At 36.6% G+C, this 17,429-nt stretch overlaps 1 protein-coding gene across 7 annotated transcripts in view; it reads left to right on the plus strand.

Annotated features, from left to right (window-relative positions):
* HMCN1 (hemicentin 1) overlaps window positions 1-17,429 on the plus strand; it is a 667,703-nt gene that overhangs the window by 373,820 nt on the left and 276,454 nt on the right. For all 7 annotated transcript variants that reach the window (XM_074322404.1, XM_074322402.1, XM_074322401.1 and 4 more), the window contains 2 exons: window positions 8,831-8,989; window positions 9,891-10,013. In XM_074322404.1, coding sequence (XP_074178505.1) covers window positions 8,852-8,989; window positions 9,891-10,013 — 261 coding nt within the window. In that variant the 5' untranslated portion in view covers window positions 8,831-8,851. The remainder of the gene's footprint in view (window positions 1-8,830; window positions 8,990-9,890; window positions 10,014-17,429) is intronic.

Below are 17,429 nucleotides of genomic sequence, written 5' to 3' on the forward strand. Positions count from 1 at the left end.
TGAGTGTTGCAGAGAAAGTTTAGTGGGCAGGTTGAATAGTACAGGGGAAAGATAGGAAAGGATCATAGCAGAGGGAAGATGGGGAGAAGGAAAACCCGTCCAGCGGAATTACAAGCAGGTGGATGCCCACTCCTTGAATAAGCGAATGCTGACTGGCTCTCAGGGCCTCCTTACTTACCCTCTGCCTCTCTCTCCCTCTGGCTCATTCTTCCTGAGGAAACAGGGAGCCATCTGGGAGACTAAGAATCCATCCCAGCCAGGGACGAAAGCAATGTCTTAATTTGATGGGAAAAGATAAGGTCACAATTCAAAGGTACAAAATCCTTGCAGGAGAGAGGAAGGAATTCTCTAAGAAGAAGGGAAGAATTACTGAGGGGGAGTGAGAAATACAAGATATCATTTTGAGTTTTCCCGTGTTGGTCTACAGTTAACCCTGCATCCTTCCACAAGTCTTCTGATCATTAGAAGCTACATGGCAGTGTTTTTAGTTAATCTTTTAAAATTTATTTTTCAATTACCATTGACATACAATATTGTATTAGTCTCAGGGCAGTGTTTTTCTTAGACTTGGTTGCCTCCTGCCATTTCCTTCAGCAAAGGATCAGGGTGCATTATAATTCCTGTGAATTCTGAAGCTTTCTTCAAACTAGTGAAGGACAGCATAGTGGACTGCCTGGGATATAACATCTTCTTTCATTTTGATTATGGAGAGTTGAAGTTTGGACTCCAAAACACTCTGATTATCTCTTCAGTATATCCCTGCCATATTTTCTACAAGTGATGAAACCCAGCACAGGTCACCGACTGTAGAATTCTCCATTTGTTCTGATTGATTTTATACTTGCTTGGACCCAACTTTAAATTAGAGTCAATGTAACTTAATGTTTTCCACATGTATATTCTGTTTTCTTGGTCATCGAGGTCTACAGTTGTATTTTAAAAACAAGAACTGAGGATTGTAAACTTTTGTTCGGCTTGCAATGGAGTTTCATACTTAAATTTTATAGGTAAAGGGCAAATTATGCAAATAAGACATTGCAAGCAATGGGTGTTCCATGTGAAAGGAATACAGCCTGACTTTGAAACTAGGCTTGGTAAATTGTATTCATGTTAGAATTAGGGTAAGCATTGTAATGCCAATAAGAATTCCTTTGACACAGGCATGACTCTACCAAAAGAGTTTCACTGTTTTGATTGCTTAGAGTTAGGCATACCTGGAAAACAACTGGTATAAATGGTAGTTCAGTGAAAAGTGATGTTGAGAATAGAAGAATTGAAATGGATTGACTGGAAGAGAAATAATAAGACGTAGACAGGGACTTGCTCTCAGATTAGCCTTCCTGGTTCCCTTGTCCCTAGTTTGATGAACATTTCCCCATTAGGTTTGGACAGGGACCTCATTAACTCCTCTTGGGGTTTAAAGGTTCAGTTTATTCCAACGCCACTGCCACACTTGTATTTAGAAAAGACAGCATGCTAATCTGTTTTATTACTCTCTTGACTGATAGGATTTCTACTCATTCTTGTTTCATCTTTCCAGGAATTTATTTTTTGAACAGAATTATCACTGTAACGCTGAGGTTACAGTGTTTTTCTTTTCTCTTTAATTCCAGGAGCACTATTTACTGTGAAAGGTTACATGCTTCTGATTTTTCAATGCACATTTTTTTTTTTCTATCTGAAGTGTCTTTCGCAGCTTAGTAAATTGTAGCCATCAATTATAAAGATGAAATGAAAATCAAAATCCTGAGCAAGAATGTGCCTACTGTTACAAATTAGTTGTATTTCAGACGTTCAAATTAAAACACAAAGTGAGCAAAGTCAAGCCCTCCTTATATACTTTTAGGGAATTTTTCAATTCAGTGCATTATGTCTTCATCTCCTGCACACCTTCTATTTCCATGTATGTGTGCAGATTTATGTGGGTTTGGGGGAATAAACTTACACAGCCATGTTGTTTTCTTTTGGTAAATATTCAACCTGTCTTCATTCCAGAGGAAAGAGGGAGAGGGAGAGGAAAGATAGATGAGAGATGGGGGGAGTCATGTAACAATGTATATATACATATACATATATATATATACATACACACATATACACATATGCACACAAGAATACACAAAACCAAAAAATGCATATACATTTTAAGAAAGGAAAAAACTGTATTAAATTGTAATACTCAATATATACTGATGACAAAAGATGAATACAAGTCACGTTTGACTTCTGCAATTACAAGAGGTGCTCAAAGTGGTTACCATCAGCATCCAGATACTTCTGATTATGGCGAACTACTATTTGAACATAGATAACATCTCTTAAACAGTGTATACATTTTTTTGGCACCCCAGTGTGTGTGTGTGTGTGTGTGTGTGTGTGTGTATGTATAGTGTTTGGTTAAAGAGCAACTTTTTGAACTTGTACTTTTAGGGGACTTACCTCTGGAATCATATGACTTGAAATGAGATGGGCTAGGCTTGAGTAAAATTCATGCTGAATATAGCAAGTGTGCCTCGACTGTGTCAAGATTGCTTTGCATAATCTCATTCACCCATTAACTCACTGTTCATTCATTTATCCATTCATTCATCAAACAACAAATAGAACGGTTACTAAATTCCTCAAGGAACAAAGATCTAGTGGGGGGAAACAGATAAGTTATAATGTAACTCAGCAAATGCTACAATAGAAGAAGGAACAATATTCTGTTGGCATCCAAAAGAATAAGACTTTCTTCCTCTGCTTTTACAGTGTCTCTGACAAAGCTAAATTTATAATTTATAAACAAATGTAAACTTTGTTTATAATCTTTGCATGTATCTATTTAAACAAAGTCAATAATTTATAGATTTTTGGAGTAGACTGTAGCTTGGTTCCTAACCTTTCGTAAATTAAAGTAACATGAATTTTGTTTCTAATAACTTCTGCCAGGAAACAAAGTTCATGCAAGACTTTTAGATCACAGCAGCAACCTTACACCTAACAGTCTAGAAGGAAACCTATGTAACTAAAGCAAATGTATCATTCTAAAGCCCTGCTGTCCAACAGAAATATAAGTGACCCACATATGTAATTAAAAAAAACTGGTGAACACACAATGTGACATATAGATGACATATTACAGAATTGTACACTTGGAGCCATATAACTTTATGAACCATTGTCACCCCAATAAACTTTAATTAAAAAAAAACAGTTGAAATTAATTTTAATAATCTATTTAACCCACTATATCCAAAATATTTTAATTTCAATGTCATCAATATAAAAAATTAGTACTTCTTTGGTATTTTAATTTCAATAATTTAAAATAAAATAAAAATTCAATTCCTCAGTTTCACTACCCACACATCAAGTACTCCATAAGTCACACGAAGCTAGTTAGTGACGATTGTATAAGACAGCACATCTCTAAGGTTTTCCTTTTATAGATAATTTTCATGGTTATTTACAAATTTAAATGATTAGAACATCAAACTCAAGTATCAGATAGGGAGCTCTTATAAGAATATAATATTATATGTTAAATTCTTTTAGAAAAAGAAACTTTTCTTTACAGGAACGTCCATCCACAATGAGATGGGCAAATAGTTTCACTATGATATGAATTACTAGTTAACATTTATTCTTCGATCACCACTAACTACTTTACGCAGAAAGGTAATTATTTAAGGATAATGTACTGTTTGGGGAAGAGAAGAGTTTTATTCTTGAGAACGACTTATAATTAATATGGAATCAATGTGATTACAATATAATCTGTGTATGCAAATGTGAAATTTAAGGCAGAATAATCATTTTTATTGTAAAGAATACACTGATTTCCACAGCAGGAAAAAATTAACTAAACTACACAAATCACTCCCAAGGGATGTATAAAAGCACATCCGTAATAGGTTTGTAACATACGTGGGTCAAAATGTTTCCTTTTGATTCTCCAATGTTATGGCTACTTTGAGACTTTATGTTGGTTTCTCCTTTGAAGTTAGAGAGTTGTTTTGGAGAGTAAGATATAAAAAAGAACAAGAAATAAAAGGAATGCTTTTCAGTTGCAATTACAGTTGTGAAATTTTCTGTGGAGTTATAGCTATGTCTGCTTAACACACTCTTTCCTTTGGGTATTGACTAATATTAAGCATCATATTTATGAGGTTCAGTGTTTCACAGAGGTGTTTTTTCAGGAGAATAAGGTGGTTCCAATACTTAAAGCAAATATCGTATTAACTATGCTGCTTTTATTAATATGTGGTTTTATTTATTTTATTATTTTTTAATATATGGTTTTAAACTGCTCTATTCAAACATATAGGGTAAAAAAAAAATAATCAAAGGCTTAGAGGTCCCATTTCAACACATGGTTTTCTTCAGGGTTTTAGGTTTTACTATTCAAGTTTTAGGATGAGCCTGAATTTATGGAGGGATCTCAATGGGATGAATTCGTTTGGAATCACTTCCAAGGATGCTAGTGGTCTCTAGAGTTGACTTGTGGGTAATGTTTTGGGATCAAATAAGGCACCCATCCCTAGATCTTAGAGTGCACTTGAACACAAGTCAGTTGGCTCAGAGACTGTCCTTCACTCAGTAACTGGACAAGGTTTATCACTCTTGCCATTCCTAGCATGGATCTGAAACTCAAGTTTCAGACAGGAAGATTTCTTAGCTATTGTAATTTTTCCCCACAGACAATAGATTTCTTCTAGCCTCTTGATAGTAGATGGCAATTAGCAAAAGGCAATTGATTTCTCCTCAGAGTTATACCACCAGGGAGCTATATTGTATACTTGGCCATTTAAGAAATGCTTGTGGAGTGGATAAATTATATTGTGTTTCACACTCAGGTATATAATTCGACCACAGTTGGGAAGAGTTTTGGTGGTGTTTGTTTGTTTGTTTAAGCTTCTGAAAATACAATAGGAGTCTAAATTTTTTTGAGTTGAGAATTCCGGAAGATTCATAAGAGATACGCCAAATTGGCTGCAAGACAAAAGTATTCCTATCCAAATATAAAGTTACTAATGTGCTCAGTAGCTATTTCCCACTTTCCTAGCACACAAATGCTCATTCAAGGGTATTTATTGCACATGATAATCCCTCCAAATAACTATTATGCAAAGGAAAATATGTTATGTCATTAAAGAGTAAAGCATATTAGAACACATCTGAAAAGAAAGGAAGTACATCTGACTGGAAGAAAAGGCAAAGTTTTAAAGAGGGGAAGGCACATTATCTCAACCTTGGAAGGAAAAGAGTTCATTTTGACAAACATTTACTCAGTGATTACTGTATGCCAGCAAATGCAATGAACTGAGGACTAAAGGACTACGCAAAGCCCAGTTCCTGCTATCAAAGAGTTTATAGAAAATGGGAGAATTTAGACATGCATATACTAGTGAAGAGTGTTTGATGGTGGAGATGGAACAGTAGAAAGATCCCTTGAATGAAAGTTCTAAAGACCTTGAAGTGTGAAGCAAAGGAGCCAATTCAAACAACAGGAATTGGTCTCAGCTTAAAGGAAGCAGCCTGTGAAGGGGAGGAGGAGACGGAAAGCTAGGAAGATACTTTGATCCAACACAAGTAGTTAGTGAAAGATTTTAAGGAGGAACATGATATAGACAGCTCTTTACATAAAGTGTGGTGGTAGGAAGAATAAATAGAAGATTAGCTAGGAGGCTATACTTGTAATACATTTAATGATATGAAGAGTGAATTATAGGACATAAAGAAGAAAGGAGGGGACAGATTCATGAGGGAAGTAGAAGGAATATGGTTTGACCACTGATTAACTAAAGGAAGAGGGAGGAATCAAACATAACTCAGGGTTTGAACTTGACTCTGTAGGCAGATAGTACCATTAAAAAAATATGGAAGACGTGGTTGGGAGAAAATATAATGAGTTTCATCTTAGATGTATTGAACTGTAGAGAGCCATAAAACATCCAGGAGTAGATGTTTAACAAGCAGTTAAAAGTAGAAGATTGGAATGTGGGAAATAAGTACAGTCTGAGGATACAAGGGTACAGATTTTTGAGAGCAGTATTATCTGTTACACTAAACGCCATGAAAATGCACATGAGTAATAGAGAATGAGCGATAAGCCCTGCAAAAATAGAAGGGACTGCTAACTCAGTAAAATTTCTGGGATTCTATAGCTGATATGGTCTCAAAAGTGAAGATCAAGTTACTGCAGCATCCAGCTCCCTACTATTAAGAAAGTGATATAATATTTAATGGGTGTCCCAATTTTAGAAGCATTTAATAACAGTTGCTCTCTTCCAACTCACTTAAGAAATGGTACTCAATGGCTAGAAGTTTTGAGTGGGATCCAGTGCAAGAAAATATTCTTCAGTTTGTCCAGGCCACAGTATAAACAATCCTAATGCTTCGTTCTTTTGACTCTGATTAGATCTATGATGCTCAAGACATCTGTATCAGAATCTAGGCTGTTTAGCATCTGGGGAAAAATCCCCAATAAGAGAATCAAGCAGAATCCCAAGAGTTTAAAGATAAAACCTTATCCCTTTCATGGAATAATTGTTTTCTTTTTGAGAAAGAGATCTTACATATTGGATTCTGGTAGACTGTGGACTCACAAGGGCCTCCGTGATCTCAAGCTGCCTTGCTTTTTATTTGATTGTCTTTTCTAGACTATGAGCTCCTTGAGAACAAGATACTTTAGCTTATTCATTTTTGTATGCTTATCCTAGCAAGGACAGTTATTAATTGCTCAAAACAGATTGGTTGGAAGTCCATTCCTTTGGCCCTGCAGTTATTGACATTTATGCTAAGGAAATAACCAGATATGATATATATTTGTATTTATATATTTATAATAGAGGAGAAGTTGTAAAAGCATTAATGTTCAACAGTAGAGAAATGGTTGACTAAATTATGGGATGTAGGCATTATAGAGCATTATGAACTAAATATTATCACTAAAACCTGTGATTTTGAAGAACATTGATGACATGGAACCATAAGCAAGGTATAATCCTAAATTTAAAATATAATGCAGAAAACTGTAAATACTACATGCTTACAATTTCACCTATAAATCCATCTTTTTTATTATTAGTTTCATATGTACAAAACTACGTAGTGATAGGACATTTACACACCTCATGAAGAGATAACCCCAACAAGTCTGCTACTCATCTGACACTGTACATAGCTATTACAATACCATTGACTATATTCTCTATACTTTACATTCTGTGACTATATACTTTTTAATTATAGCTGACATTCAATATTATTTTATATTAGTTTCAGGTGTATAGTACAGTGCTTAGACATTTATATAATTTATGAAGTGATCCCCCCAATAAGTCTAGTACCCATGTGACACTATACATAGTTTTTACAATATTATCGACTATATTTCCCATACTGTATTTCACATCCCCATGACTATTTTGTAGCTACCAATTTGTACTTCCTAATCCCTTCACTCTTTGTACCATCTATTTTCGAAGGTAATAAATATAATAAAAATTCCTCTTAGAGTGAGGATTATTTTTGTTTAGGAAAATATGAGGTGTGATCAAAAACTATGATGAATGTTTAAATAAAAAAAAAAGTATTACAATAAAAGACACATTGCCATTAATCCCCCTCAAAATATTTCCCCTCGCTTCAAACACACTTATCCCATCGTTCTTGATCCTTTCTGAAGCAGTTCTGGAAGTCCTCTTTTGTGACTGTCTTTACTTCATCCTCCATCATGACAGCACTGTGTGTCATACATCGCTTCTGGTATGGCAATTTCTGTCAAATAAAAACATTATGGTGTGTCCTCATCCACCTTATTCATTGGATCTGGCACTGTGCGAGTTCTGGCTCTTCCCAAAGTCAAAATGATTCAGGACATCGAGTCAACCATGACAGCGCAGCTAATGACACTCACAAAAGAGGACTTCCAGAACTGCTTCAGCAAGTGGCAAGAACGATGGGATAAGTGTATTCCAAGCAAGGGGGAGTAATTTGAGGGGCATTACTGGCTATGTGTCTTTAACTCCAATACATTTTTAAAATTTAAACATTCACCATATTGTTTGATCACACCTTGTATATTGAGCCTGTTCAAGTAGAAAATAAAACTCAGAGATCATGTGTTCGTAGGAAAAATGAAGCAGAGTGCAAAGAGTGACACAAGGTGCATTTTATATAAGGTTGTCATGGAAGGCTGCTCTGATAGGTAACATCTGAGCAAAAACTTGGGTTATGGGGATATACCGTATGTCTGCTTGTTGGGAGGAATGATCCAGTAAAGAGGAAATATCTGGTGGACTAGAGAGAAAGGACAGCCACAAGAGCCATGTCCTTGACTACGGTAGGCTCAGGTGACTAGTTAGCATTAGCTATGAGCACAAATGATTCCTTCATTCTGGGAGCTACTGCAGGTAGGTTAATAGGTATCATGAAAGTTCTCTTCTGGTTGCTTCCATTTACAGTAGAAGCAAGGTCATCAAATAAGAGTAAAAAGAGATAAGAAAAGAGGAGATGTATGAAATAGTCATGTAAGAGAATGGTAAAATGAATCAACATTTAATTAACTAAATTTATATATGTAACAATTTTTACTTTGTGTATTTTGGGTGAATTTATAATTTATTCAGAAGTGCAGGTTTTTCCATCTCTACATCACTTCATATCTTTTCCATCTCCTCGTACCAAAGTGGTTAATCCAGTGGCAAACCGACAGAAAGTGAAAGTGAAGAGAATTCGCTCAGTTCTAGAGCACCCAAAGTGAACTTTCATAGCTAAAGTGTCCCTTTTTTCCCTGCTGATGAAATAATTGCATTTTTTCCCCTCGCTTTTTTTTCCTCAACAGGGTGGTGGAGATTGTCCAGAAATGAGTATTGGAGCTATAAAAATTGCCTTGGAAATTTCTCTTCCTGGTTCTTTCATCTATGTTTTCACCGACGCACGGTCCAAGGACTATCGGCTCACGCATGAGGTGCTGCAGCTGATACAACAGAAACAGTCACAAGTGAGTAGGAATCAGCCCTAGATGTTCCACGGCTGCGAGTAGTACTGCACGTGAGAGGTTGCCTCAGCTCTGTGACGATACTATGCGTGGCAAATGTCAATAATTACAACTATTGAGCCATAGATGCGTACTCCAATATTTTTGCATCATTTAATTTAAACACATTAAATGGCTGTGTGATATTTGTGCATAGCATATGAGTGCCTTGTTTTGTAATACAGAGAAGGAATGATTGGGGCTTAATTAAGGTGCTTGTTGCCATTGTATTCTTTTAACTGACAAAAATGTAGACCTCACAAAAAAGACCTGTGTTTAAAATACCACCTCCTATGTGGAATTTTGTCAGAGTCAGAGTTACTCCTTGTATCAATTAGCTATTGCTGCATAATAAGCTTTCTAACTCTCAATAACTTAAAACGACATCATTTATTTCTCACATGTTTGCAGAGCTCGTTTGAGCTAGAATGTCTGAGGATAGTTTGAGTCTGGCTTATGCAGGCCTATTCTGGGGTGACTTGCCTCTTCTCTGAGACCAGTGGGCTACTCAAGGCATGCTCTTCACACGGACAAGGTAGAAACACTAGAGATCCAGTGGAAACATGCAACTCCTCGAGTGGAGGCTCAGAACTGGTAGAATGTCCCTGTTTGTTGTATGCTGCTGACCAAAGCAAGCCGTGTGCCCAAGCTTTGATTCAAAGGTGACATAATGAGCTCTGCCTGTTTAGTAAGAGAGACTTCCACAGCTTTCTCAAAGTCCATGGATATAGGGAAGAATATATATATATATATACTATATGTCTTCTACTTGCCTAGTAGTATGTTAACACATAATAGGTGCTCAGTATATGTATATTGATTTCTGAAAACCTTTTAAACTGTCTTCTTTTTTAAAAAATCGTAGGTGGTATTTGTGCTCACTGGAGATTGTGATGACAGGAGCCATATTGGCTATAAAGTCTATGAAGAAATTGCCTCTACAAGTTCTGGTCAAGTGTTCCACCTGGACAAAAAGCAAGTTAATGAGGTCAGTTTAATAAAGTGGATCTACTTTATTACTCGCTACCAAAAATCAGTTTGGCCAATCTAATTGTGACAGATTTGATTTAAAAAAAATTTTGAACAAAAGTTTTTTGTTGTTGTTGTTGTTGTTTTTTTCCCCTAGGCCACAGGTCAGTAGAGTCATTAGACCAATGTGGAGAAGCATAGATGTATCATGTATTAATTTCTAGATCGTATTATACTATACTGACAAATTATTTAAATTTAAGCATAAGGGTATTTAAAATTTGTTTAGTGAGACTTGAACAATTTTATAGTTTGTTCTTGTTGTTTAATACGGTGAATTTGTGTTTCTGATGCACAGCTTTTGGCGTGGATAAAAGGAGGCTTGACTGTTTAGTGACAGAATGTGTGAAAGTTACTGCGCAAAATTCTAAAGAAGTTTGATGTCACAGATTAAAAGTAAAAGCCTATAACTAACTACTTAGTTATCTAAAAACTTTCATGATAACAAAATCTATAACTTGTATACAATGAAAATCTTAGTGATTTCTAAAAGTGTTAGAGATATGTCTAATTGGCAAGATTCTTTTTTTCTCTTTTTTGTTACCTTGCCTTGGCCTCACTTGTTTAGTGAAACTGTGTTTATTTATATATTTACTTGACTCCCACTTAAGTTTCTAGGAACATGCCAGTACAAAGATAAGGTTGGATGTGGGTATAATTCACGTTTGATTGACGTGGCCCCTCTATCCACGTTCTATTAATATCATGGTAGACTCCTTTCTGTCTTGAATAAAATGGTTCAGTAGTCCTCTTATAACTAAAGACTTCCTATTACATTGTGATGGAACCAGTAGGACATTGCAAGTTCTAGAATAAACAATCCAGCAAAAGTATTTTTTTTTAATCAACAGACGATATACAAGCCTGGAAGGTGACTTTAGTCTAAAATTTTTTTTTTCTTGGAAAAAACAGCCTTAGAAGGGGTTGTGGCTTGAGTCCATATTGTGTCCTTTGTAACGATTCAGAAATCCCTGACAATTAGAGAGGGAAGCCGTTAGCAGTTATTTGTATAAACGTTTGCATGAGCATTTGGGAGCCTGGGAAGAAAAAGTTGGAGAAGAGTGCAGGACTCTCAGGAACTGGGTTTCCTGTCCCATCCCACAGACTGTGCTTGACCCTAGTGAGGGAGAGGCCACTGTTGAAATTGTTTTAAATCTGGAATTGTGTAAGACCCTGGGGTACAATCAATATTATCGGTACAAAGTAGGACACGAGTGAGGAAGAGCGTCATTCTCTCCTGCATCAGTGAGGACACTATCCACTTATGGTGTTGTGAGCCTTTTAGTTGGAAGAGACAGTGGAGTTCGGTACAGACAGATGGGGCATTGGCGTCAGCAGAGGATGTCATGCCCGGTGGACACAGTGGTTCCCAGCAGAAAGTACTAGAGAAGAGAAGTGGTGAAAAGAGACATGGCTGGCACTCAGGGCTGTTGAAAGGACAGTTGTTTGTATCTGTTTGTGAGCAGACAGGCACAACTTGCAGATTCCCAGTACAAATGAGGTGAAACTTAGGGAGAACCTTATACTTTATTCAACGTTGGGCCACAGAGCTAAAAAATAACATGGTGTGTCCTGTGACTGTAACTCCATTTGTATCCATATACCCAGGGAAATTGACTTACACCGAATTGAAGATATTGTTGCCTTAAACAGACAAAATAAGCCCCACAGAAGCACACACTTTATTAAATAAACAGCATGATGCATAATTTTTTGTAGTCCTAATATTTTTAACAATTCTGATAATTACCAAATAATTTACAAGAATTACAATTTACAAAAATGTGGTGTGTATTGCAGAGAATTTTGCGTAGATGTATCACAGAAATTTCACCCAGTGGTTTGTTAATAGTGTTTCTCTCCCACATCATTAACTGACATTCTGATCTTTCAATTTAGCTTATGCAGAATAGGACTAGAGAGCAGCATTGCTAAAATTGTCCATTTTTATAAACTGGAGTTTGGTGCCAATGGGGATGGGCCTTAATTTATCTCTCAAGCATAGCAATTCCAACCCCTCGCCAGTTGGTATGGGCAAGGTCATGGCCTCCACTTTGGGCCATTTAGACTCAAGGGGAATTTAGCTAAGGATGCCTTGGACAAGTCCTCGTGTTCTAGCTATTGTCCTACGTGCATGTGAACTCCAGGTCTGATGCAGGCATCTTCATACAAGTCTGAGATGAAACAACTACAAGGGGGAATAAAGAGCTAAGAAAATCCAAGACCTTTGGATTAAGTCAACGTTCAAATCCACCCTCTTACTCAGCCTCGAGTTAAAGAAATGATCTTTTGGCTTAAGATACTTAGAGTTGAGTATTCAGTTACCAAAGGTAAATGCATCGCATGGTACAGTCTCTTCAGAAACAGTGTGGCAGTCTCTTGAAAAATATGTATTTACTGCATGACTTAGCATTTTCATTCCTAGATAATTTCCCAAAAGAAATGAAAACGTGTCCACACAGACTTGTATGTAAATTTTCACAGCAGCGTTAGTTATAATAGTAAAAAACTAGAATCAATCCAAATGTCCATCAACTAGTAAATGGATAAATTGTGATATATATCCATACAGTGGAATGTTACGCAGTAATAAAACACAAACTATTGATACGTACTATAATATAGATGAACCTCAAAAATGTTATGGTAAGTGAAAGAAGCTAGACATATTGAATGATTCCATTTATAGCCATTTCTAGACAAGGTGAAGCTACAGAGAGAAAAAGCCGATTAGGGGTTGCATGGAGTTGGCAGTGGAAATGAATATGAACTTCAAATGGGCATGTAAAATATGTGTAAAATATGTACTGGATTTTGTAGAGTTGGTAAGAAAAAAAGAGTGTGAGTAGTATCTCAATACTTTAAAAAATGTATTACATATGGAAATTGAGACAGGTTAGTTAGCACGTTGCTAGGTAGACAGGGGGGTCCCTGGTGGAATAAACAAAAAAGCAGCCATATCCTGAAACTCCAGGCCCTGGAATATCTCCTTCACTCCAGGACAGAGATGTGAGAATACACCTTGAGGTTAATAGAGAATCTCAAATCCCGTTTGGCTGGACAAAGAAGCAGATCTGATAGATAGAAACTGGTTATTTAGTTAATCCCTTCAGGATGGGCAAACATGACAAACCTAATAGATGAATTCAATTAGAAGGTAGAAGGCTCCAGCCCCCCTTCCCCAAACAGGCAAGGTATAAAAGTAAGCTTTTGCCTCAGTCACTGGGCACCCCCATTCAGGACCCCCTCCCGCTCGGGAGCTGCAACCTCTTCTCCTGCCTCTAATAAACTAGCTTCCTTTACAAAACAAGCAAACAAACAAACGAACAAAAACAGATAAATGCATCCTAGCTGATAAAAATTCTGTATTTCTTTGTGACATAGTGTCTGCAAGGCCCAGTTTTCCTTGTTTGTCAAAGGGGGATAAAAGAATTATCCATATCAGAAAAGTCTTGTAAGATTAAATGAGATAATGTATGTAAAGTGTCCCACACAAAGTCTGGTGCAGGATAAGGGCCAAATAAATATTATTATAATCCTTGTAATATTGTTATTTTGCTTTCAAAGTGAGGAAATTGGGCCAGTGTGTTTGTTAGAAACCAGATGGCTAGTTGTTGCTAGGAAATGAATTTGAGTGGGAGAGTCCAGGAAGAGGATGGAGTTTCTTTTTTCTTGTGTGTAAGCAAAAGATATTGTGAAGGGGCTACTGGAACTGTGTAAGCCAATATGTTCCCTATAGAAAGCTACCACGGTGGAAGATTTTGCTAACAAAAAGCAGAGTGACAGCGTTAAAATTGGATTTGCAAAAATTTTAGTACATAATTTAGCCATTTTTCTTTTCTCTTGTTCCAAACTCTCCTGTTATATAAACATTGTAAATTCTAGGGACACTACATGCTACAGTGACATTTGTGCATTTCGGAGACACAAGAACTGAACGGAAGCCACACACATACTGAGTCCTTTCATTTTACTCAAGAGCATTTTTTTATCTGCTGTTTTTAAAGGAAACTGTAGAGTATTATGCTTTACCCTCTTAATCTAGTTCATCAATTTCCTAACCTACTGGGGTATATTTTGTATCAACTCTTTCTTGAGCCAGTTTGAAGATTTTTCTTCCTGTTTTTTTTTGTTTTTGTTTTAAATAATGATGATTAAGTAGAAGATCTAGGTATCTTTCATCTTTATTTAACATAAAAGGGAAACCAGTGAAGAAATTAATTGGCCAAGCATAAGAAGTCTATAAATCACTGTATAGTATTACATTTTAGAAGCACAAGTTAAGACACATCTCAAAGATGTACTTAATTCACCTTTGAAGATGAAACTCGAACTAAACAGTCTTATCCCTCCATTCTTTGTAAACTGGATGATTGTCCATGGATGTAATTAATGCTTCCTTTGGTATAAGAAAAGTCCAAGTTTGAAATCTCAAAGTTACTCACAGATGCTGTATTTGTTGTGTTAAAGAAGCTAACACAGAGATCTATTGGTAGTTGGATGATTCTTCATCCCTTTTCGTTTCTTGGTGACTACCATTTCCCCCAGTCTAACTGGAAGATGGGAGACCAAGTTGCCCTGTGGAGCCGTTCCATAAAGGTCAGCATCCCAGGGCACAAACCCTCTGGAAAAAGGTCGAAAACAGATCGGGAGAGACACAATGAAATTATCCAACACAAGCAGTACTGTGTAGGGGTGAAGACTCCAGGCTCCGGACCATGACTCATACCCCAGCCATGTGACCTTGGACAAGTTACGTAGTTTTCTGTCTCGGTTTCCTCATCTGTAAAATGAGAATGCTGGTACCTCCCTCATAGGTTGTTGTGTTTAGAACATCAATAAATATTAACTGCTATTATTTTATTTAGTGACACATGTTAGTCAAAATATTCCAGCAACATTTTAAGAATTTTCCCTAAGACAAAGAAATATATATTTAGCGTCCATCAAGGATGAGATGGTCAAAGGCCATATGCTATAATGGGAAACTCTGGCGCTTTCGAATCAGGGAGACCAGGGTTTGAAAGACCTCCCTGTCTTTAGCTAGTTGAACAACTTTATATAACTGTACAACTTCTCTGAGACTGTGTCTTCATGTGAAGACAGGCACATTAACTAACTCCTAGGACTGTTGTGACAATAGAATAAGAAGTGCATATAGTAAGTTGAATAAAGGCCAGGAGAATGAAAATCGCCCACCCTAGCGATTCTTAGAACAAGGAATGGCTCATTTGCTAAGGAAAGCACCTATGGTTTTGCTTTGATTGTAGTCCTAGGGGTGCCGTTTTCCTGTGAGGGCTCAGAAGGAGAAGGGTATTTTGGTACATCCCCACCCCCACCCACACTTTAGAAATAAATACCTAAGGGAGAATGGACTCAAAACTACTAAAAACATTTGTAAGATTCTCAAACTTTTACAATTTACCTGTATTTGTCATTTTTCTTACTTGCACATCACAAAAATACCATTAAAAATGTAAAGGGTCTAACTGCTTATTCTGAGAATAGGAATAACATCAATAATCATCATAATAATATAGGTAACACTTATACAGTAGTTATTATATTCCAAGCACTGTGATGTGTGCATTCATTTAATCCTAACAGGCCTATGGCCATTAAATAAGTTTTTAAACTATAAATCAAGTATGTTATTTTTTGTTTTTTTCTAAACAGGTGGGAGCATAATATACACGTGGCTTCATTTAACCATGTTGGTGACCTATAAAACACTACTACTAATAATAACATAGTAACATAATATGCACTGTATAGGAATCACTAAGGAAAATAAATGCTACTCCCTTGCAAGTTCGCCTGCAGTCAGCATGTGTGTATTCAGAGCTACTGAGAGGAGAGGAAAGTAGGCAGAGTCCCCGGTGCTCCTGCAGGAAAGAGAAGGGAGGGGATTTGGGCCTGAAAAGCATCCTGGCACTGAGCAATAGACAGATCATGGAATTCTTCTGGAGGAAGACAGAGCGGACAATCCTATCTCTAACGGGAATGGGGACTCTAAGATTTAAAAAAAAAACAAACTTATTTTTTCCACTAAGGAATTTCCAGTGGAAAAGAAAGAGTTGAATTCACTGTCTAGTGAATTTTAGAGGAAGCAGCTAAAATTTAGGAAACCAAAGTGACAGTTTTGCAGCCAATCTGTGAAAAATAGCAACAACCTGGCAATAAAAATCCTCATAGGTGAGAGATTACTGGATATATTTCTCTAGCTACTTTTATATTAATTTTCACTGTCAATATTGATATTAAAAAAAAAAAGAAAAACTATCCACTTTGCTGGAGTATGAATTCGGCATAGCCCCTTCCTGATATTTAGGTTGATGGCCACTTGTGACTAGAATTCTGACCAAGAGTTTTCCGCATATGTGCTTAATGGTGAGAATCTGAAACCCAGGGTTTTGAACAATTAATAACTAATTGAGATGAGGTACCTGCCATATTTTCCCCCTTATTCTGAGTTTCACTCCAGACATTATTTAAAAACGTAACCTTATTGCTGACCTTGAAAATAAGTAGAAACGGGTGTTTCCTCTGAAATTTGAAAATGTATCAGAGACAATTATAACATTGCAGAATGCTACAGGAAATGTGTGAAAACAATGCGTAAATGTTTCCACTTATCCCTTCTTTGAATTCACCTAATTAAATTGAAAAGGAAGTGGAAAGCTCAGATCTCAAACTTTAAAATATTTTGGAAGTCTCTAAATGCACAAACACGCCAAAAAAGAAACCCTTACCTTAGTTTCAGTGGAATGCTTTATTTCTCTATCATTATGCTAAAAATGAGATGTTATCCTCATGAGTGTGTGGTGGGGATGCTAATACTCCAGGCACAGTGCTTTATAGATCACTTATATAGTTAAAATGCAGTCATGTGTGCTATGCGTTTCCATTTGTTTAGGAAAAAAGCAAAACATAACAATTTATTGTTCAAACAATTATTTGTTGCTCATAGGTCTCTGAGAATGTGAACAGTTTTTCAAAATGATATTTAAAGTATACAAAGTACATAATACTCCTTGCAAGTGGAGAAAAAAAAAGATGACTCTTCTCAATAGAACTGCATTTAGGCAAAAAATACCAAGAGTTCAGCAGAGCCCTCCACATTGTAAAACAGTGGGAAGTGGAGGGTGCATTGTTTAAAAAGATAAACCCTGTAAAAAGTCGATGTGCATCTTGCATTGCATGGTTTTGTGTATTGGCTCTGGGACCTGTTGGAAGCACTGGTTACAAACTGTGGCAGTACATTCGGTGACCGCAGTAGAAGTCATATCTTGAAAAGAAAACTCACTGCCTATGAAATGTAAGGTTCAGTATGAAAGTGTTCCCCCACAGATCTTCAGAAGACAATCGTAATATG

This window comes from Rhinolophus sinicus, linkage group LG17 (assembly GCF_036562045.2).
Source record: "Rhinolophus sinicus isolate RSC01 linkage group LG17, ASM3656204v1, whole genome shotgun sequence".
Taxonomy (NCBI): Eukaryota; Metazoa; Chordata; class Mammalia; order Chiroptera; family Rhinolophidae; genus Rhinolophus; species Rhinolophus sinicus.